The sequence below is a fragment of the Pogonomyrmex barbatus genome, unplaced genomic scaffold, assembly GCF_055798465.1.
Source record: "Pogonomyrmex barbatus isolate J1 unplaced genomic scaffold, ASM5579846v1 scaffold2, whole genome shotgun sequence".
Classification (NCBI taxonomy): Eukaryota; Metazoa; Arthropoda; class Insecta; order Hymenoptera; family Formicidae; genus Pogonomyrmex; species Pogonomyrmex barbatus.
In genome coordinates, this window is record NW_028297116.1 from 1,047,920 (window position 1) to 1,071,628 (window position 23,709).

General features: G+C 36.5%; 1 protein-coding gene across 4 annotated transcripts in view; it reads right to left on the reverse strand.

Annotated features, from left to right (window-relative positions):
• The window catches only part of LOC105430561 (retinal guanylyl cyclase 2), a 59,077-nt gene that overhangs the window by 13,146 nt on the left and 22,222 nt on the right, over positions 1 to 23,709 (reverse strand). For all 4 annotated transcript variants that reach the window (XR_016139051.1, XM_089076076.1, XM_089076077.1 and 1 more), the window contains 13 exons: positions 16,245 to 16,618; positions 14,157 to 14,320; positions 12,366 to 12,492; positions 11,329 to 11,481; positions 6,873 to 7,254; positions 5,288 to 5,586; positions 4,719 to 4,821; positions 4,092 to 4,194; positions 2,825 to 3,013; positions 1,836 to 1,916; positions 1,573 to 1,749; positions 779 to 938; positions 107 to 256 (listed from right to left, as the gene is read on the reverse strand). Coding sequence is in view for 3 of the 4 variants with exons in the window: in XM_089076076.1 (XP_088932202.1) it covers positions 107 to 256; positions 779 to 938; positions 1,573 to 1,749; positions 1,836 to 1,916; positions 2,825 to 3,013; positions 4,092 to 4,194; positions 4,719 to 4,821; positions 5,288 to 5,586; positions 6,873 to 7,254; positions 11,329 to 11,481; positions 12,366 to 12,492; positions 14,157 to 14,320; positions 16,245 to 16,524 (2,368 nt within the window). In the remaining variant the exon portion in view is untranslated. The remainder of the gene's footprint in view (positions 1 to 106; positions 257 to 778; positions 939 to 1,572; positions 1,750 to 1,835; positions 1,917 to 2,824; positions 3,014 to 4,091; positions 4,195 to 4,718; positions 4,822 to 5,287; positions 5,587 to 6,872; positions 7,255 to 11,328; positions 11,482 to 12,365; positions 12,493 to 14,156; positions 14,321 to 16,244; positions 16,619 to 23,709) is intronic.

A 23,709-nucleotide genomic window follows, 5' to 3' on the forward strand; every position in this document is an offset into this window, starting at 1 on the left:
ATTTTGTTCTTCTAGTTCTCTTGTTTTAGTTATTTATTTCGAGAGAATTATAAAAGCAGGAAGTCTCGCGTTATATTTTAAATGACAGAAATCGTGCACACATTACCTTCCGGAGACAGGGCGAGCATACAAAATGGTTCTCCACGAACAACAACCTCCTGCATGATAATTCCGAAACTGTAAACATCCCCCGGCTGAGTTCCCTTTTTCCGCAAATTCGGATGTCTAAGCAATTCCGGCGCGGTCCATAACAGATCTACCCAACAATAAGCCAACATTATTATTATTAACAAAATTAATAGCTGCTCGCTTATGTTAATTATTCTAATCCTAATCCTAATTCTATCCCAATCTATTCTCACTCCTCTGCTGTAACCTTATCTTCTAAAGTAATGCAAAACTCGGAATTTCAGCTTGAATATCTTCAATTAAGTAAAGCATTTACGTTTAACTTTTAATCAGTAAAACTTTATAACTCAGAGTATTACTGTACCTCAACAAAATTTCTAAACAACGTACAACAAACACTTGATAATAGAGCTTGATCAATGAAAACGCAATTTCCAAGTAATCTCCAAGAAAGTAATACTACAAAGATTGCTTTATAATAATAATGTTATATGATATTCTTGAGAAGCTGTAGGAATTATTACAATCTTTCCTGCTTGTCTAAGTTTTAATTAAAAAAAAAATTTTATATTGCGGAACAGATCGCATCGTGCGTACGCTAAAGAAGATATAATGGGACAGAGCAGAAATCGAAGGGAAAAGAAGTTACCTCGGGCTGTTTTCACCGGCGGCACTATATTTTGAGCTTCATAAAATGCAGGCAGGCCGTAATCGGTGACTTTCAAAACCCACCTTGCATCGATCACGCAGTTTCGCGACGTGAGATAGCCGTGGACGCGTATCGGAGTGCCATGAAGATATCTCATACCCTGAAGTACAAATAGACCATCCAAAATTTATCATAGTGCTTCAAATGTAATATAATGTATATGTAAAAGATAGATTAAAAGATAATATTATAAACATCATATTATTTTTTTATTTTTTTAACAAAATTCCAATCTCCAATATATCAATTATATATTAATATATTAATTAAATTATATATTAATTATATAATAATATGTTAATTAAATTTTTCGATTATATCTTTAATTAGGCTAAATCAATTCATAGGCGCCAGTTTCTAATATTAATATCACGAATATTTGTACTCTGTCATTATTATTTATTTTGCTATTAAGCTTTATATATTTGTTACATTGTTTTTTATTTCTTTGCAATAAATAAGTAATTCTCTATTAATTCTAACGCTAAATAAAATTGTTAGTATCTGCATTAATTGAAAATTTTAAGATAAGTAACCTTAAATTATGAACATTCGACATATTCTGCTTTAATTTTTATATTATCCTTATTATATCAATTAAAGAAAATAAATGGCAACGAGATCTGTTAAATCACAAGTTGCAAATCTTTTTTTATTTCTTTTAAGTGTTTTTTGGTTTGGAACCTTCTTGGCGGTATTTAACGCATCACGTTGAAGGAGGCGATCTTACTCACTCGTACAAGATCGGTGAGCAAGGATAATCTGAAGGACCAGTCGAGTTTAATCTCATCCTGGACGAGTACATCCTCCAGGGAGCCCCTCGAGCAGTACTCCGACACTAGACAGGGTCTCGTAGGTTCGTTAAGGCATCCAATCATGGGATTGAGGTTCTCGTGTCGCAGCCCGTGGATCTGCTCAAAAGTAGAAACGTTGGAAGTGGGGAGAAACTCGATCAAATCTAACTCAGAGGAATGAATAAAAGGATGTGCGCCTTTACCGTGACCAGCACGTCCATGGCCTTGCTCTTCAGTTCGAACGTACCTTGAAAGGGCAGCTCCTTCAATTGAACCAAGTCACCCTACCAGAAATCAGGACGTTCATTAATTCGAATATTGATTATATCCGTATTCGGTCTTGTAATCTATCGACTTTACGCTGCGTCCAGAGAAAAAGTTTGAAGTTTCCGCGGCACGAAACATTTTGACGATTGAAATGAACTAGAGATTAGCTCGTAGCGGTCGCAATGGTGTTTTAATACTGTCTTATCCATCTTCATTAGCGGCAAGAGAGAGAGAGAGAGAGAGTTCTCGCTTATCGGCCCAATCATATTCCGGAACTTACGACATTAATCAGTGTCGCCAGTGTGAGGGACACTGACGTCTACTACGATGTGCGAAAATGACTATCGATGTGTAGCCCCCAGAATATATTCTTGGCGCTGTGTCGCATAATACCGCGCGTCATGTCAAGCAGAAAATTCTCGAAAGTGATCAAGAGTGAAATTGTTTGCAAGGGCGAAGGTGTACAATGCAAAATACCGATACTGCCTTGAAAGCGAATATATGGGACATCCCAAGTTCTTCTTTTTCTTTTCTTTTTTTTTTTTTTTTTGCCGCGTTACCGATTCTCGTTCTATTTTTTTTTTCCTCGTATAAACGTATGGACGAGAGATAAAACTGGATGTTGCGAGATATATTAGACAACTATTTCTACGCGCTATTATTCCCTTATCGCTGCGCTCGTATAAATTATCAGGCGCGGCTATACAAGTTAGCCGAGCCTGACTCGATCAACACGGAAACTCGATCAACGGAGATTAAAATCTGGAACGGAGTCGAGAGTGGTAAGGACCGAGGGCCGCAGAGAGGTGGAACGTTCGACGAGTTTCCACCACGAAGACGTAAACGCGGCCGGTCTGTCCGGAGGGAGGGGGGGGGAGAGGGGACGCGATTGTTAAATAACGTGCCGTATCCTGAGTGTACTCACGTTATATCTGGCACGTGGGTCCTTGAAGAAGGTATGCCGCGACATGTTGCCACCGCTGGCCTGCAGGTACGGTCTCAGGGAGTTTACGCTTCCGAGCTGGAGCAGATCCGGCTTCTCGACTTCCGGCCCGCCGAACTCCTGCAGCTGCTGCAGCCAGCAGCACAGCATCGCCTCGATGCCCTCGTCTACCTGAGAGCACGCGCGAGAAAATTCGTGCGATAAAATTTCGCGTCTATCTCGCGGAAATCTCGTTCGAAACGGATACGATCGAGGTAATGAGACCGCCGATTATTATTCCGCCGGTTATACCAAACGTTTACCGGAAGGGCTCAATCCCCCCCTCCGCCCTGATCCACGATATAAAAGAGGCTGTAAGAAAGGAAAGGAAAAAAAAATCGGGGCGGGAGGGGGGGATTAGGTAGAAACGTAAGTGATACTTTATATATGCTTCAACAGGCTACAGGGGTGGAAACTACTTTTTAATCGTTTTTTTACGCTTTATAGCATTTTAACTTTCTCTCGAGAATCTTTGTCTCGAGAAAAATCGCTTCCTGGAAATATGGCATTTACATCGTTCTTTTATATCGTCCTTGCAAGTCCTCGAATCCCAGCACCGTGAAAGATTTGTGAGCGATTCTTTGAAACGACAATGTGAAAGTTTACGACGAGTTTGATGTATTATTGATGTGCTCCAAGTTCGTTTTGACAGTTCAATTAAGCCCGGTAATCTGGTATCGAATGACGTTTAACGGGCATTTCTCACCAGATCGATAATTTAGGAGCTCACAGTGCGATCGCTCTCGCGTGAAATATATCTATATATCCTATCAAAATTGTAGCAAACCGATTCGTATGGAAACGGTCCGCTGCGTCATATCGAGAAGAATTTCCTCGCAAGGAAAAGTTAATCCGCAGAGCTAATACGATTCCACAATCCAGTCCGACCCAACGACAGTGAAAAATTGTTTTTGTTCGTCGTATAGAACGTCGGATTAAGGTTTTGTTTCGGCGTAGTAATAAAAAGCAAACACCGCTGGAATTTTACGTAAACTCCCATCGAGTTTAGCAACAGATATTAATCTCATTCATTCGCCGTTCTCGGGATATTTCACGGGAGAACGATCAAAGGCACTGATAAAGGAGGTAACTGAATAACTTCATTAATAATTCTATGTAATTTTCTATGCAAGGATTTTTTAAAATTTCTTTTCGGCGGCGTTGAAAGGATTAAAAGCTCCTATCATGCTCTGAAAGAAATTCCACTCACCGTTCTCGAATCTACTGGAGGCACTTGAGGAAAAACGAAGTCCGACGTCGTTAGGATGATTTTGTACGGGCCCTTAGACATCCTTTTCTTCAGCAGTCGCTTTCTGTAATAAATTGTTAACATATCCGGTACAAAGACTTATTAAAAAATATAAACATTCCGGAATTTTATGAATATCTACGTACGTAGAATAAACGCTTCGCGCAAGAAAAATTTTGAGAATAAAACAATAATAAGTCTTTGTTCAATGCTTTTTGCATTTTATGCACAAAAGTTTTATTGCAATAATTAATTTAAATTTTTCCCATTCAATTATAAAATTTTGTTCATCAAACTATTTCGAAGATGAAACTGATTAGAAAACGAGATTTATAATTTCTCTTCTAATTATTATCGTCTAATTAAATGTCGCAAATAACGTTAATTAATATTTGAATGAAATATATCATAATTTGAGACATACTCATGAAAAATTGTTATTAATTCTATGCGTTTATATGTCAAAAATAAAGAAGTATTTCTGACGATTAGAGGCGCGAACAGGAGCATTGACGCATGTCATTTTCTATGGGTTTGACTATGGGCTATAAATGATATGACGTATAACGTGATAAAGTGATCGCTCACCGAACTATAATCGCGACGGCGATGGCGACAAAGGTGAACAGCAGCGACCCCAGAATAATAGCTACGATATGTGTGGTACGGAAAGACATGTCGACCAAGCCATCTGTTAAATAATTAATTCACTGCATTACCTCATTACGGTGTTATCGGGCGATATTTTCGGAATCGAGGGAGCGGATTTATCGATCTCTATCGGATCGGTGGCGAAAGATGACGAAGGGAGAATCCTTTCTTCCCCCATTCTTCCGCAATTATCCCGTCCTATTTTTGACAATACCTTCGCACTACAACGCGATCGTGACAGTGAGCGGGTTAAAACAAAATATCCAATAAATAAATTCTCTCTTTTTTCAAAAATTTCATTCCATCACAACGATACACAATGTTGATCATCAATTGTCATTGCCGCAAACTTAAAAAAACCAAATTAAAAATTTTTTTTTTCGTTGGAAAAGTTTACCTATCAATTTATGCCTTTAATGCCATCAATCAATTGCGCGATAAAATCATTTAAAGGGGGGCAAATTTAAATGGGGCGGGTGCCGATTGTTATATCTTCACGAACTCACTCGGGCAATCGCCGTCGGCGTCGCAGGACGGCAGATCGGGCGTCTCTATATTGAGAAACGCGACCGCGCTTGGCGTCAGCTGCTGGACCAGCAGCTGCTGATGCCGCTCGACCACCGTGAGGATCGGCTCCCAGCCGGCGTCACGCCAGTTCATCAGGGCGTACGTGTACATCTTGTTGTTGTGGCCGTCGAGGGTGCTGTTGTCGCGCGTCAACACCGCCAGCGATTCGTTCACTCGATCGAGCAACGCCAGCGTCGCGTAGTCCTGCGTGCCGTTGAGGACCTTCCTCACGTCATACCTGTGCGTGAGACAATCTGCGTCTTGAGAGCGTCTTGAGAGCGAGAGGAGGCGACGCGGCGTCGCGACGCCCCGCCGTGCCGAGGACGCCCGCGGGCCGTTCTCGTGAGTTAATCACGAGGCGAATTACACGGATCGGCGCCTACAATTAACTCCCGGCCTGATGATTCGACAGGCGCGATTTGTATTATAATTCGGGCTCGTCACGGCCGCGGAATTTCGTAATTACGTAATACCTCGATCGAACGAGGGAGACCTTCGATCCCGGGTTAATTTCGTCCGTTAGATAAATCAACGCGCGATTTTAGGTAAGAGATACGTATATAATGCAATTCCGAATAAATCGTCGAACAAATTAGACGTCGGGAAATAAATGTCCATTGCATTTCAATTATGCAAAATCTCTTGCGAATTCTTTAATGTTAATTTATGAGAACACAGTAAAGGCGTTTCATACAATAAAAGGCGCTTTTGAGCTTCAAAGCTTTGTATCTAATTATGGTTAGACGTTTTTAAAAAGAGGAAAGCTGCTTACCTATATACGTTAATATTTTTACGAATAATCCGAGGGGGCTTTAAAAAGGTCTAGCTTGGAAGGATTTTCTAGGCAGCGGATAAAGTTTTTGTCATTATAAATCTTCTCTCGTAGTACTTATATCTCTTCTTGTCGAGTATATACGAAGAAAATAAGCTACAAGTATTTCGACTGAAGAGCAAGTGATTAATTATATAATTCCGGGGACGTTAATTAATTTGCTTGCGGAATTATTCATGATCCGACGCTGTTCAGCTATAACACTCTGAACGACTTAATTGCGATTATTATTAATAATTGAGACCCAAGATGTATTAACTTGTTGATATCAATTTCACGAGATTTCTGAAAAAAATACATATTATTTATGACGCATAATATTATTCATCGCGAACGATGATGCACCCGTCTACTTACCCGGCATTTCAACCAAGGCGGATTTTAGCTCGAATAGAGAGTCATGAATATCGTAAGATTGCATTTCGCATTTAGAAGAAATCGATCAAGAAAAAAGTTTCATTTTTAATTTTGTCTCATTTATACAAAATTTACGAAATCGTGAAAATATATTTTGCAACTTATATTCGCAAATAGCTAAATAGCTTACACGCTCGTGTCGTCATCATTAATTTTAATGAGAGAGCCCGAGGATGTGCGTTATTTCTGAGGAATGTCCTAAACCCCGCTAAATTACTTACATCGGAGAGGTACTAAAGTACCTCTCTGGATTAACATTATTAATAATCGATTACCTCCGATCAAGCGGCGTGACCACAAGTAGATTCTCCATCGTGGTGCTGCTGAGATTCCTCGGGGGGGCGAATCTTGGGGCGGCCTGCTGCACCCCCCTCCGCGTCCTCTCGTCTCTCTCCCGGGTCGCGTTCGGGCCGGCGCGCGTTACATTCGTGGTAGAAAAATTGGAAGACTGAGTAATCGCGAGGCGGGCCAAGGTCGATGGTTGTTCGGTGGAGAGCGACGCGGGCGGCGGGTCGTCTCTCGGTAGGAAGAGGTCGATATCCTCCGTGTGGATCATCAGGATAACGGAATTCTGGATATGCGTTTGCCACGCAACGTTCAGCTCGATCAGGACGCGACTCGTCATCTCGTCGAGCAACGGCAGGCAGAGCACCGTAACTGGAAAAAGGAGAGAGAGAGAGAAGGAGAGAGAGAGAGAGAGATTAAATTTGCGTGCCTGTATATATATATATATATATATGCGTGACGGTGTAAAGAGAAAAATGAATTGCTCGCGGAAAATAAACGAATGAAAAGTCCGGGCAAAGGAGTGAGTGATCTCGGGTCAGCAATTTCCATTGGTAATCGAATCGCTCACTCGTCGATATTATTATTTACTAGACGATGGATACGGATTGTATTTATTGGATCTTAAGTGATTTATAACTTAATGATCATCAGATATTGAAAAAAAATCTAAATCTAGATCCTCCGTTTTTTGAAGGAGAGTTGAATCTTTCATGAATATCGACATGTACAAGTTATCTCCATTTAGTGCACTATTACTCCATATACATTTTAGAGATTGTATCGGAGCAAAATCTATGGCAGTTTACTCTTGTTAATGAACAAAACTTAATTTATTAGTAAGTTTGTTCTACGTGCTTAGCCTTGGTATTAAAGGATTAAATCGGTAGTATATACAACTTCTATATGTTTTGTGTGTGTGTGTGTGTGTGTGTGTGTGTGTGTGTGTGTGTGTGTGTGTGTGTATACATATACATTTTAACTCCTATATAATCGTAAAAATATTTACGCGCGTTTAATATTTGTTTATTTAATTGAATAAGAGAGAAAGAGAGAAAGAGAGAGAGAGAGAGAGAAATATCCAATAAAATTTCGAAATAAAACAAATTATTTAAAACAAATTATTAATTGTCTTCAAACAATACATGAAAAGTCGAAAAATCTTTAATTAAATTAAAAAAAACGATTGGAAAAAGAAAATCTTTAAAATAGATAGTAAAATCTTTTTTTCCGTTCTTTTATACATGAAATTATACTTCGAATATATATTCGCGATACTTTTTGTTACATATTGATTGTATGAATGGAAAAAAGAATAAAGGGACAAGCAGGAAAAGAATGCAGAGAAAGATAAATAATGGAAAATGATAAATTAGCTAATGATCAATCGGGGGAAGATTAAATAGTCCTATATTTTTACAATCTTTTCAGAGATACGTTAAAACTAATGATTTATAATGAATAATTAAAATTGAATAATTATTGAATAATTAAAATTTTACAGAAATACTATAGGCACTATATATAATTCTCTAATTAATACTAACTAGAAGAGGAAAGAGAAAGAAAGATATGTTCCGATTCTGTAACAAAATGCAGTCACATCGTAACTTTGAAATATATATATATGTATTGCGGTGATAAAACGCAATTTCTGGCAGAATAATTAGGCAAGGCGGACAAATAAATAGGAAAAGCGATTTTGCGATTTCATATCCATTACATTCGCGTAAACGACGACGTAATTATACCCTTCTGACTCACGGCAGATCACAGCCGCGCTTACAAAACGCGAAGCGGTCGCCCGTTTATTAACATAAGACTGACATTAATTAAAGCGAGCTTTGATTACATCATATCTCACATTAAGATGTACGTTCGCCTGAGACCGTCCCTGAAAGGGTCACATCGTGCCATTACTTGATTCATTTGCATCCACGAGTGCACCACCGGGCGTCGTAAATTGTCGTTAACTAAGTTGCCGGCTTCCGCGAAGATGCTGAAACGCGCGATTAACGGCGGGCTTGACGTAAAAAACGTAAAAAAAATATTGCAACAAGCTTCGACTCTCGACGAAAGTTTTGAAATTTTAAGTCACACAGCGGGCTCTTAGACAATTCTTGTAAATATTCGCTCTTTTTTTTTCTTTTCTTTTCTTTTCTTTTTTTTTTTTTTTTCGTAAATATCGCAGTTGGAAGACCCGTATATATTGGATGCATGTGGGTTTTATCGTCGTTAAGCTTGATGCAGCAAGTGTAGCTATATACACGTCTTTTATGTACGACGGGAACATTTAGAAAGACGTTAACTTCACAACCCTCTATAAACACATACCGCGTACGCCCAGAGCAATCTTCTGAGATTGTTACCTCTATTTGCCGAGAGTTTCATCCGCTGAGCTATGTTAATTCCCACATAAAACAAACGAAAGACTCGTAAAGAGATTTAGAAACAGATTTCCGCTTAAATTTCAAGTCTCATTAGAGTGTATAAACAGCAATAACTCGCACCTGTCTATAATACATTTCTCTTACATTACGTGATTCTGATAGTAATTTTCAAACGAATTCATTTACTTAGTAGAATTGTAATAAATGCATGCATGTTTATATTCATGGTGGATTATTTGAACGGTACACTTAAAGAAAAGAATCGTATCAGCAACTAGAAATTTGAGGATAAATAACATTTCAATTATGTATTATAAAGTTATAACAAGAATAATAAATAAGTAATGAATTAAAAAAAATATATAGTAATATTAACCATTTATAATAAATTGTTGGATAAACTAGTGTGTTGTAGATATAACGTTGTTATAAATTTCTCAAAGTTACCTCAACATTATAACATTATGCTTATTTAAAAGAAATATTTGTCTAAACTAAAAAATAGTAATTATATCATATCTATTTATATGAAGTTTTTATAATTGTTATAATTTATATAAAGTTTGTATAATTATAGTTGAGTCGTTATGTTCATTATTAATTAATAGTTTACGTATATTGCTGTTATTATTATATTTTATTTCAGCACTACTTTAGTTTTTATTACTTTGCTTGTCACTTATTACTTACTATTTTAAGGCTAAGTTGCAGGAAACTTAAATTTCAGAAATATAAAATCGTAATTATCAAAACTACTTTGTTTTCTCACCGTGTCATGTATAATCGTATCAGAGAAAATTATAAAACTTTGTTATTTCTTTGCAAGTCAAAAGCTGTTTCAAATCAAAAGATGTTCGGTATCTCGATGTATTAGCGAAGAAAAGAAATTGACTTTAAATCGATAAGAGTTAACATTAAAGGTTTCAAAATGTCCTACGTAATTCACAACAACAAAGGAATGTAATTAAAGGATTAAGTCGCAAACACCTCTTGGAATAGTTTAGAGCTGATGGTATCGGCATCAAACGTGTTGTACGAGTATCGCGGAGGGTTGTACTTGGGGTGTACAAACGTTCTCAATCACGGAGGGATTTTAGACGAAAGGACGAAAGGGACATATATGGCGTGCCATTTGTGTTAAGAATAAATACACGTCGTTTCACGTCGTTCAAATTATTATGGTACACTAGAATAACGGATCAACAAAACAACATTGTTGGCTTTAACATAGCTGTGCAATTAATTATTTATTTTGACAATTTATAATTTTGTTAAATTCTCATCAATAAGTTTTAATGCTTAAATTTTTGGATATAGCTTCTTTTGATGTTTGTAAAATTCCCTACACTATTTTTGCCTTCGTTTGTCGCCACTTGTCGCACTAATTATCTTTGTTTTTTTTTTTTTTTTGGACAATACTTTTTCATTCGATCTGTTCTTTTGCAAATGTTTCGATGATTTTTTTTCTTTTTCTATTTCATATTTTCTAATTACAAGAAGAAGAAATAATTTTTACGTTTTAAAGTTATTTCTATGATGCAGTACGCATTTTTGCTGAAGTCAGCATTTTGATTACATAACGGTTCTACATAATAAGTTTCACTTATTTGAAAATATTTTTGAAGAACAGTTTGAACACAAACAAAGATCTAGACTCGGAGAAATATAGATCGACGCAAATCAAAAGATTTCATCTCAATAAACTCGCACTGCGCCGTTCGCCTACCAAATAACGTACTTTCGAAAACATTCAATAACTTTATTTTCAATAACTTTATTTTTCAATAACGTATCAATAATTTTTTCTCAAATCGAAGTGAAATTCTACAAACTATATTCTTCAGTAGTTGAACTTTTAAATAGGATGAAAAAACAAAAATCGATTTTTGGACCCCTTTCACTTTGACATCACCCTTCAATTTTCAATCCAAATCAAGTTTAGTAGTTACTTTACGAGAAACACTTCGGCATATGCCGGGATGTAGGGGAAAATAAGAGTGCACCGAATAATGTTCGTGAGTTTCCGGGATGATGGGATTAAGCGTGCGTTACTTACCGCGACGGGAGACGCTGTGCACGGACCTAACGATCCTGCGGATCTGCTCGAGGGTGGCACGATGGGGTAGAATCAGGTGGTGCCGTAGAACGACGCCGATCCTCCGGAATGCGCCAATCACGGCACGGTCCAGGCTGGACCACGGCTCGCGATCTGCGACATTAATCGCGCAACGGTTAAAATTCAATGCGCCCTTTGCAATCACGCCACCGGGCAATCGCGTTTTAATGGACCGACCGATGTCTCGATTTGTCATTGTCCGGATTGTTATCATCCCGGATCCCTTTGCCATCGTTCGCATTCGCGATTTAATCCGTAACGCTCTCCGAATCGGAAATTGGTGACGTTAGTGACGTCAGAAGCGAGAAACCATATGTAATTCTCTCATGCATTGCGCATTGGGATAAGCGAGCTTTTTCGCAGCGCGCATCTCGTTTGACTCGACGCCAACTTGCAAAGTACGTTACGTAATTCTCAAGCTCGTGAATTAACAAAGACTGTTAATTTTAATTAATTGTCATGAAATTACATTTTGTTGAAAATGCAGGAGTATCTCGTGACATTCTTTCACGAGAGAGAGAGACGTGAGAAGAGAAGAGCTGTGTCGTGTTTTACAAGTCATGATGATAATATGAATATATTAATATAAATATATTAATATGAATATATTAGCGAACTGAGAGTTCTAATATAATACATATGTGTAATCTCTATAAAAAAAATATCAGTTTTACAAACTATATTTTTAAAAATATTTAAATATTTTCTATACCTTCGTTACCTGTATTCGCAAAAAATTTCGCTTTGTTACTTTTATATTTTATATAATTTTATTTTAAAGTAATTTAGATTGGATAAATAGTGTGAAAATATTGTGTATTGAACAAAAGGTGAAAAAGCATAAAAATGAAGCATAAAAATGAAATAAAAATGAAAAATTGATATATATATGATTAATAATATTTTATTGCTACCCACTCAATTTATTTTATTTATAACAATTAGTTACACGATTTGAGTATTATTCGATGACTTACCTATACCGATAATGGCCGCGGTCTTCCACTGCAGGTGCAGAAATATTTCTGCTACAGCATTGGCCATCGACGGTAATGATGGAGAAAGCCTAATGATCGAGGATAAATCTCTTTCCTTTAAATCTCTCTGCAACATAAGACCGATGATCATGATCTTCTCGAATTTTAACGAGACGACTTTACGATCTTAACTCGAAATTTTACTCGAGACATTTTATTTTCGATCTACGGCGCATCTATGTTGAAATCAATACTATTCGACGAGCAAAATTGTTTCACAGAGAAATATTTGTGAAAAATTTCAGGATATTTATTTTTACGCACACGTACTTTCAAGAGCAGTGATACATACGTATATACATATATGTTTATTTTTGTTTCTCGCATTGAAATAAAATCCAAAATATTCCTTACAGGCATTCCAGAATGAATATTTTATATTATTTAAAATATTTTTTTCAATTAAAAGCTGCTTCGCCGGAAAAGGGCCGGTAAAAGTTAAATGTAACGGCGCCATGAAATTCAATTCTCTTCTTAGGCGAGCCGAGGAATGAATACGTCTGAAAGTATACGTCGGATTCTGTGAAACGATACGGCATAACTATTGCCTTGGGGGAAACGTGTGAAATATCTACGAGCAGATAAAGACGAGCTTTTTCGTGGAGTGACGATTTGTTTCGCTCAAGCAAAATGTACTTTACCGACGACAAGGTTCACGGTGAATCGGAAGAAAATTTGACGAACTTGTGAAAACCTCCGCCGAGACGCCCGATAGGAAATATAGTCGACGAGTCTGCCGCTTGCATCGGAAATATCGGTACGTGTGCCAATTAGAAAACTAAATAAACGGGAAATAACCATTTATCCGGGCCAATTCAAATGATCGCGAGTCGGCATTAAAATTGGCTCTTTCAGTAGAATCAATTGCGCGGAGACCCGGAGGTGAAATTTACAGCCTCCCCAATTTCAGCTCGGATATTACGTTGCATGTAATTATTTACGAGCACACAAATTTTCATTATTTTAACTTCGCTCGCCGGGGAAAAGTGCAGCGAGTTAAATAACGTCGCGCCATACCTCACGCTTTGCTACAAACGCGCTCGCAATAAACATGCCGGAGAATTTGCATTTGCATATTTCTTATCAACCACACTTGGCGACGCTCTCGGTCTTTATTATTTTATACTTTTATTATTTTGTACAAAAGTATCACGTATGTTATTTACTGATAACATTTGAAAAAGGCACAGCATCGACATTTTGGGGAATACGTATTGGAATACGTATTTGCGTGTAAAAAAGTTTTTACGATTTAATTCAGATACAAAGCAAAACGCATACATGCATCGATATATGTATCATAAATGTCACTCGGACAAGAAAATCAAATTTTTTTTTCAAATTTTTCAAATTTTTTTCAATTTTTACAGTAGTTTTATTGATTTATATAAATAATAACAGTCGAAATGCCCGTAGAGAATAATTTTTGAAGCAAATCATCGATGACAACAGACATACATTCCAGTAACGTGACATTTAATTATTCCAACGCGTAAAATTTTAAATCTTTGTTTCATTTTCCTTTTTTCTTCTTTTTTTTTTTTTTTTTTTTTTTTTTTTTTTTAAGAAAAAGCTACAATATAACGGCTTTACTTTATTACTTTCAAAGTATTTTCGCAGAAGTGGTCGATCCCTCGGGACACCGCAAATGTACCTTAATTACCGTTTTCAACGTTTCCGATAATTGTGCTAACTGCGAAGACCGCTGCGAGTAAACGCGATAACACTCACCAGCGGACAGGTCCAAGTTAGGAGCGGTTTATTCCCAAGATGCGCGAGTTTCGCGGCGACATCGCAGATCGAACTGTCGAGCGTAGCTATCACCGCCTTTGCGTTGCTCTCGTCGAGAGCGTAGATCAACGCGCCGAGACCCTCGGTTTCCGTCTCACACGTCACTGGAAATTAATTAATCAGGCCATTAGTTGCGACGACAACGATGACGACGACGACGACGACGACGACGACGACGACGATGACCCGAGACTCCGGGCCCGAGACCGGGCGATCTTCGACCTCGGCAACTTGTTAGCGTAGCGCGCGCGAGAGAGAGAGAGAGAGAGAGAGAGAGAGAGAGAGAGGGGCGTTACAGGGTGGCGTGCGGGTGTGTGACGTATATTGATTTAATGGCGCAATTTTCAATGGGTCCGTGGGTCGGCTATCGATTCCGATAAGCTCGCTATCCTCCTCCAACAACGAGACAACCGCTACACGCTCTCATGTACTACTCCGCTCGTTACGGCCGCCACTTAACAACATCGAAACGGTGTTTGGCTTCTCTCCGTCTCGCATTGAAACGCGACTCTCTATTCGTAGTACGTACGTATATATGTATATACATGGTATCTATCTCTCCGCGCGAGATATCGCGTGCGTTTGATGACAATTGCGGCCGTTGGCGATTGTGCGAGAGATACAACTGCGCGGACAATGCTGAGACGCTATTAGCGGCGCTACCTGAATGCGAATCTCCTCGCCACTTCCGTGGGAAGAATCGGGTTTACGTTTGGGAGTCGCCGGGAGCCACTCTCTCGGAGCTCGCGTATCATAACTTTATTCGCCACGCGAATCGCATTATATTCCGAGCGTGTCGCCGACGGGATACTCCTATTCGCGCGCGCGCGCGCTACTGCGTTATTTCCGCCTCCGCACCGCGGATTGGCCTCCGCCACGCGGGGAAACGACGGGCAGCTCTTTGCAGCTCGCCAGTCCGGCACTTATGCCAAACCCACATAACCGGCCGAGTTTCGATTTTGAATACGTAATTGGATTATTGGACGGCCGCGTAATTCATGCGCGTGTAAATTTAGGACTTGATATCGCGTAACGGAGGCGCGCGAATGATTATATTACGGTCCGCCCTATATATTGCGGATATACGCGTAATACCATTATTCTCGTAGGGAGGAGGGGGGGGAGGGATGGGTACGAACGCGTAACGTTAAAATTTAACCGTTGTATTTTGCAGCAAGTCGATGTACGAGCGCAAATTATTAATCAGCAGGCGAGAGAAATAACCTTCGAATTAATTAATGCATTCGAGATTACAAATCGGCACGGTTGCACGGTTGCGTGTCTCAGATTTATCATACGCGAATCCTTCTGTGCAATTAGTTATCATTGTTATTAAATATCACCGACCGCCTGTAATATTTTTTCACTTTTCTGTTTACTTTTACATTTTAAGAGAGTTTCTATCTAAATTACATTGTTGGAAAATATGCGTTAAATTTAACACAAGTCACGTGTTCCAAACGACCCACTTAAATTTTTTGTGTGTTGATTTGTTTGGTTTAACATTGCACGGTTGTGTTAAAGTTTAGTGACACTGATACTATATTAATATTTAAAATTTAAATCAAAAAGAAATGTAATCTTGATCTTAATTAGAAATTTATTAAGTGTATAATTAACATAATTTTTATGAAATAAAAATGACATACAGGCAGTAACGCGCAGTTATCCCCATTATCCTAAAGTAATTAACATTTTTTTCTGAGTAGATTTTAACATTATTTTTTTCAAGTCGTTTTAATAACTTTACATTTTACATTTTATTCAGGTCAATTAACATAGCAGGTATGTGTTTTTTAAATTTACATATAAATATGTAGATTATTATTTAACGAAAACTTTAACCAGCAAATAATTTTGTCATAAAAGTGCAAATTTTCCAACTGCGTGCGTGGTTTCTTTCAACCAAGCGTCGCGAGTATTATATATTGAAATTTGCAGTGCCCGCACTCGGCTCTTCCTCGCCGTTATCGATAGGTAAGTAGTATCACCGGGTCACAAGTCGGACAGACGTAACAATATACTCACGGGATCTCGGCATCACGCTGATCGAGAGCTCGCCGGCGAGATCGGGGGCGCGCTCCAAGTGATCCTGTATCTCGGTAACGTTGATCTCCCCGTCGCATCTCTCGCCCAGAAAGATTATCACGTCCGCGTCGGAGGACCAGGCCTGCTCGTCGCGTGCTGCCTCCGAGGAATAGATGGATGTACACGAAATACGAGCGGCATTGACTGAGGGGGGGAAGCACCCGGATAGGATCGCGATCGGGAGCCACCACCAGAACCGGCGGAAACAATTCCCGGCCATGGGCCCCTGGACCCTGCCGACCACGATGTCACTGCCACCACGGCGGGAAACGGCGAGGGAACACCCTGTTCTGCCGATCCACCCTCGCCTCTACCTAGAGTACATAAGTACAATAAGAATATGTCAACGTGGCTCACCGACTTGGACTTTTCTAACATGTCACAAGAAGACCACCTCTTTCATATTTGAGGCATGTCAGGCATGTTTTTTTTTTAAATATTTCATATAATAATTCTAACAATAATACAATAATCTAACAATAAAATAAATATGAAAATTTATATTTTTTTATAATTAGTTTTCAAATACACCGTATAATTTCTGATCTGCGATATCTCTAGCTTAACTCATATTATAAAATACCATATATATATATATATATATATATATATATATAGCCATATATATATTGTGCGTTATTTTACTAATAATTTCTATACATTTTTCTAAGAACTATACAACGATAATAATTTTTAGTTTTTCATAATTTAATAATAAATAATTAAATTTACAATTTTCAATTTAATTGATATGTTAACTGCTTATTATGATTTTCGTTTTTCGCTTTTCACGATGACATTCAGTTCAGCAAAGACATATTGCGAAGCAAACCGTCCGCGTTGTACGCGAGAAAATGCGTGAGACGACTACGAAGATATTGCGGCCCAATGAAATAGGGACGGCTCTTTGTTTGCCGTGGAAATGTGATCGTGTTTTCCTTTCCTTTAATGCTACAAGAACAAGGAGCCGAGGCATAATTAGCTCTTTGAGATGCTGCACCAACTGAAGCTTCAGCAACGAGATGGAATTTTTCTAACTAGTCGCGATTGACGCGAATTCGCACTCCTATTGCTTTGTGTGGGAAGATCGCAGTTTGGTGATGAGATGAATACTGACGTGAAAAATTGTGAGAAAAGTTATATAGAACTTTCGTAACTTCGAACAACAGGCCATCACTATTCTATACAGACACGAAATATTTCTACAAACTTTGGGAACTGATATTATTTCAACGTAATATTTAAAATATTTTTGTATGCTCAAAATGATGTGACAAAAGAAAACATAGAAATGTACGAAATATTTCAAATTTGCTGCATTTACTTATTTCGATCAGTTTTCAGGTTCAGTTTTTATATAAATTAAAAACAATTAATAGTACAAATGTGTAAAGAACAGAAATTCTTGTTTATAATTTTATTATTCACTGCATCCCATGAAATATAAAAAGTCGTTACTATTTGATGAATAACAAATTAAAATTTTTTTAAATCTTTTATACGCCACGTTAAATTAAAATTTAACATATAACAGTATTGATGCTGCCGTTAATAAAATTGCCAGTAACAAAATTTGTAGAGAACGTCTAAAATTTACAGAAAAACCTTTGGAAAAATATTGTGAAAACTACTAAAGTAAAAAATAGCCGGAAAAAGTAATTTTCCCTTTGTCATATGTGTACTTCAGTAAATCAATCCTTTTAAAATCCTTTTGTTTTGTGCAAATATGAATAACAATGCTTTCTACATATGTATAAAATACATAAAAAAATAGATAAATCGATATAATATAATATCCCACATAACATTCGATATGCTAAAGATTCTCATCTTTTTGTAAGATGTCTTGATGAAAATATTAGAAAGACTTTATGACTGATGAATTTGAAATGTTTTATGTCATTTTGGCAGTATATTTTCAAATATTTCGTAACGAATAAAAATTTACTATGCGAAATCACATTGACAAGAAGATGAGAATAGGAATTAGTACTGCTAGATAAATTGGTATATCATTTAATATTTATTTACTTTTGTTAATCTATATTTATGTTTCCAGACAACAGGCATATCTGGAAGACATCTGAAAGACATCTTATAAGAACTTGTAACAACCTATAACAACTTATATAGACAACTTATAAGACATCCTAAAAATATCTTTTAATAAAGTTTTCAAGTCTTTTTGGAAAAATATTTGAAAATTATCTGAGATATTTTTAGTTTGTATAGTTATTTGTTATTACTAAGAGAGAGAGAGAGAGAGAGAGAGAGAGAGAGAGAGAGAGAGAGAGAGAGAGAGAGAGAGAGAGAGAGAGAGAGAGAGAGAGAGAGAGAAAGAGAGCCCAATATTTATTTAGAATAAAATATTGAATGACATAATCAATTTAATATTATACATTAATGTGTAATATTTATGTAATCTTATTATTAATAATCTATTCATTTCTCAAATGTATATATATATATATATATATATATATATATATATATATACATATATATATATATATACATATATATATATATATATATATACATATATTTATATATACATGTGTAAATATGTATACTACGTGTATGCATGTGTATGTGGATGCAGGGTGCGGGTGTAGGTGTGAGTTCGGGTGCGGGTGCAGATGTGGGTGCAGGATGCGTTTGGTATATGTCCGCATACATATGTACATACATATAATATTTACATATACATGTTGTAATATATATTTGAGAGATAAGTACATTATCAATTGAAATGCCGTCTTGAAGATACTATGTATATATGTATATATATATATATATATATATATATATATATATATATATATATATATATATTTAACCGAATCATTACTAACTGCGAGTTTCTCACAGGTAGTAATGATTCTGAATAATCATCGATCGAGTTATTTATTAAAATGATTATTTATTAGGCTTTTTATAGATTGCCTCGATATTTATTTCGCATTAAAAAATTCGCAGTTAGAATTATTTGATGAATTAAAAGAGATCGCTTCCTGTATAATATAATTCTTCTAATGACAAAAAGTTTTTATTTATTGCAATATACCTATTGCACAATAAATAAATAGATTAACAAAATTAAATAAATACTAAATAATTGATATATCAATTTATTTAGCAACACAAATTCTTGTCGGATTTTTCTTTGTATTTTGGTATAATATTTCTTTTGTCATGGAATGTCAAAAAGTAATGTTAAATGAGACATCCAAAGACGTTTCAAAGTCGCTATAAATTGAGTCATAAGAATCTTAAAAATTATCATAACGACAATCTTTTTAATAATTTTAATAATTTTATAAAATGTCTTATAAAAATGTAAGCTGTTTTTGAGATGCCATAATGTCTGTCGTCTGGAAAGTCTATTGTGAAAAGTTCAGGTAAATATTTTCTTCAAAATATGGGCAGCATGTTAATACTTAATAGTTCAATGTATAATATATTTTTTGTTATACAAAATTTGCAATGTACAGATTAAGAAATTTTAAGACTGATATATATATACTTTGAATTTTTCAAAAGAATTTTACCCTGGCAAAATTTCTATGTATTATGAATAATGATTTTTTTCGTTTTCATAACGGTCTAGTATATTGAGCTCAAAGAAAACATTCAAAAGAATTTTTTAACAATAAGTACGGTTTATTTGACTTATCTGTATTCTTAGAATCATATTATCTTCGTCGTTAACCGAACGTTAAACAAGGACAATTGATGCTTACGTAACAAACATCAAATTAGAATATACCCGCAGGTAGCTGTATACTTCTTTAAATGAGAATAATGTCAGAAGGTAGCCTGAAAGCTGCGCATAGAAATTGGAGACTTAGAAAGACGACGATATCAATATAGGGTGAACAAGAGTGAAAGAGAAAAAAAGAAAGGTATCGAAACTAAAGTAACATCAATGAAAAAGATAGAATAGGCCGAAATCCGGTCAGTTTACCTTTCCACATGTAATTTTCACTGAACTTGACTGGTGAAAAATAATACAAATGTGCGCGTTTGTATTATTTGCAAATTTTAATATAACACGTACGTACGTATGTGTATGCGTGTATGTATGTATGTATATGTGCGTACATATGTGAGTATGCGCGTATGTGCGCGCGTGTACATTTTTTTATCACTTAGAGATATTTTCTATCAGCAAATCTAGCAGCGTCAAATTTTTTAATTACAATTTTTGATTTTTTTAATTTCTGTTTTTTTTTTTTCATCAAGACTTTTAAAATATACATGGAGTTATTAAAATAATCATATTTTCAATTTTTTATTATTTTTTTTTTTACTTGAAAACATTTTAAATATATTACACATTGTGTATTTAGTTAATTATAAAATACTATATTCTAATTTAATTTCTAATTAATTTTTAATTCTAATTAAATATATTTCATTATTATTTTTTTTTATCACATTGCAATTTATTAAGTAGAATTTATTAAATTGTATTTATTAAGTAGAAATTTATGTATACATAAGATGATGTAAAAGTGAAAAATATATATGATGCACTTAATTTGCTGCATGTCCTTTTGTTTATAATTCTTCGATCCTTTTTATTTATTTCCGAGATTAGCCTTTAGACAAATTAAAGAAATTAGCAAATAAAAATGTGCAAAGGAGAAAAGGTCTGAGATTTTTGTGTATAATAATTATATTATTTATTGTATCCCATATAGAATATAAATGTGCTGTATGTCATTATCATTTGATGAGTTAAAATAATTAAACTCATGTACCCTGCGCTAAGCTTATGTTTAACATGTCACGGTATTTTAATACTGTCACCGTAACAAAATTTACAGAACTGCTGAGAGAAAACCGCGGAAAATATTGTGAAAATTGTCGAAGTGAAAATAGCCGAAAAAAATAATTTTCCCTTCGTTTCATACGTGCCCTTCGGTCAATCCATCAGCTTTAAAACCTTTTTGATACGTGCGAAGGCGAACAAGAGAGATATACTCCACTTTCATCGAAAACACACTGTTATAACGTTATCGCCTCGTAACAAAAACGGTATACTAACTGTGTACAGTTTTTACAACATTACTACGCGATCAAAACTACATACAGTTCACGGTACACAGTTTTTGCAGTGTTACCAGAGGGCAAAAATTGCATTTACTCTGTTTGTATCCTTTTGCTATCCTTTCGATGATAACTGGATAACGGACGTTCCACGTGACACGCGTATTAAAGGCCAGGTGTGAACTTATGATGTTTATCGGCTCAATCGCGTGATTTAGCCGTGATTATCGAGAGCGGGTGATTGGTGGTTCGATTTCGCATGAGATTATCCAAATGATGAATAGGACGCACCCTAACCGCGCGTTATCCCCGTAACGTTTTCGGATAATGTCAGATTCCATGCACTTCGCGCGTAAGTAGATTTGCTCGTAATTCGGAGCTTGCATTTTCAACACTAGCTTTCTCTAACATCATTACTGGAAAATTGAATATCGCTCGCATGTGACTTGTCTCTCTCTCTCTCTCTCTCTCTCTCTCTCTCTCTCTCTCTCTCTCTCTCTGTCTCTCTGGATTTCTAGAAAGCGAGGACTTGAATTGGAGAACAGGACCGTTTTCACTTAAAATTCTCACTATAATTTATTGATAAAATTCGTCAAGTCCGCGATGTATTAATTGATAACTTTTCACGGAAAGAACACTTTTATTGGCAAATCTAAAAATTTGACCAGATACAGATCTGAAAATAATTTTGTTGGCCCATCAAAATTATTTTATAGAACACTTAAATATGGTGATAATATTGCAAAAATGTTTGATCTCCTAACAATCAATTTGAACATCGTGAATAATAATTTTGAAGGCCCAACAAAATCATTTTCAGATCTGTATCTAGCCAAATTTTTAGCTTTGCCAGCAAAAATGTTCTTTCCGTGTAACAATATATAACAATCTAAAGAATACAGATAAAATTGACATCCTTTATTTTAAATTGGCTGACCGATGAGACTAAAATAAAGAAAAATACTTAATCCGAGCTATTTTCCAAAATTAATTTAAACACATTAATTTTCGTTTAAACACACGATATGTTACATGATGAGATACAACCATAACTTATAATATAAACGTTAAAACGATCTTTTCAAAATAAGAAACAACATGCAATACATGTGTAAAGAATTTCCATCGTGATAAATTTTATCTAATGAAAAGATTTTTCCCGCGGAATAAATTTCTATGGAAAATTCATAACGCCTGTCGTGTCCGTAGGTATTATTGACTATGATAATTACTACCGTTATTTTGTGCTGAGGAAAAGAAAATCGTACTTTATCCACTGTGACGGGATATTAAATTGGTTCTCAGGCCGGATATCGATGAAGAACTCATAGCGATAGCGTGCACGACGGTGGAAAAAAAATTAATGAATTTTTCTGATGGAAGGAATACCATTTTCTCGAGCTCTTTTTTTCAAAAACGGATATAAACGTTTTTGATATCGAGCCTCTGCATACACGACTCGCGTTTATCTGTATCGCGGACTTTAAGAGATCCAACAAGCTGCAACAAATCAACTCCTCGAGTTTAAAAGTTTTTGCGAATACCTTAATAACTCGGGTACTTTTATCGCGGCGTCGCTCGTACACACGAAATAATTCATTTTTACGCGAAATAATTCATTTTATCTCTCTCGCGAGACCTCCTGCAACACGATTGGATGGAACGCGTCCCATAGCGTCTCTCACCTTTCACGAGGTTGCAAGACGAGAGATACCCGAGTCGACCCGATATTAGTTGCAGACATCAGGCGTCGGTCTCATTTTGCCCGGACATTTACGATCGATTACGAGCTTGTTACGCCGCGAAAATAATTGCCGTAATATATAATTACGAGATATATAATGCCATGGTGTTACCGTTCGTGCGCTCGGTATCGATTGAAGAAAATCGTCCAAACCGCGATGCTTAGTGTTCGTATTCTCTTTCTCGTACTCCCTCCCCCCCGCCTCCCCTCCCCCCCCCCTTCCCGCCTACACTCGTTTAGGCCATTAAACGTCCAGTAACGGTAACGGTGTAAATTAAATCGGAAATTAACGGGAAAATTTGCTCCGACAATTGCGCATTTTGAGAGGATGATCGCTTTGTTTACGTAATTCGAACAACTTTCGAGCATCGAGCAGCGTCATCGAGGAATGCATCGAAGCATTCCAGATGCATCGGTCCCTGATGAGCACTCGTAACGATTTCCGGCGGGGAGCTGGTACTCGGGAGACACGCGGGATAATCGTGATTCAATATCTCAAATTGAAAATCGCGAGCGATGGTGTATAATGCACGAGAAAGGCAGAAAAATATACGGAGGAAGACGTCGATTGAAATAAAAATGTCGCAATGAATGTTCACGCGATCG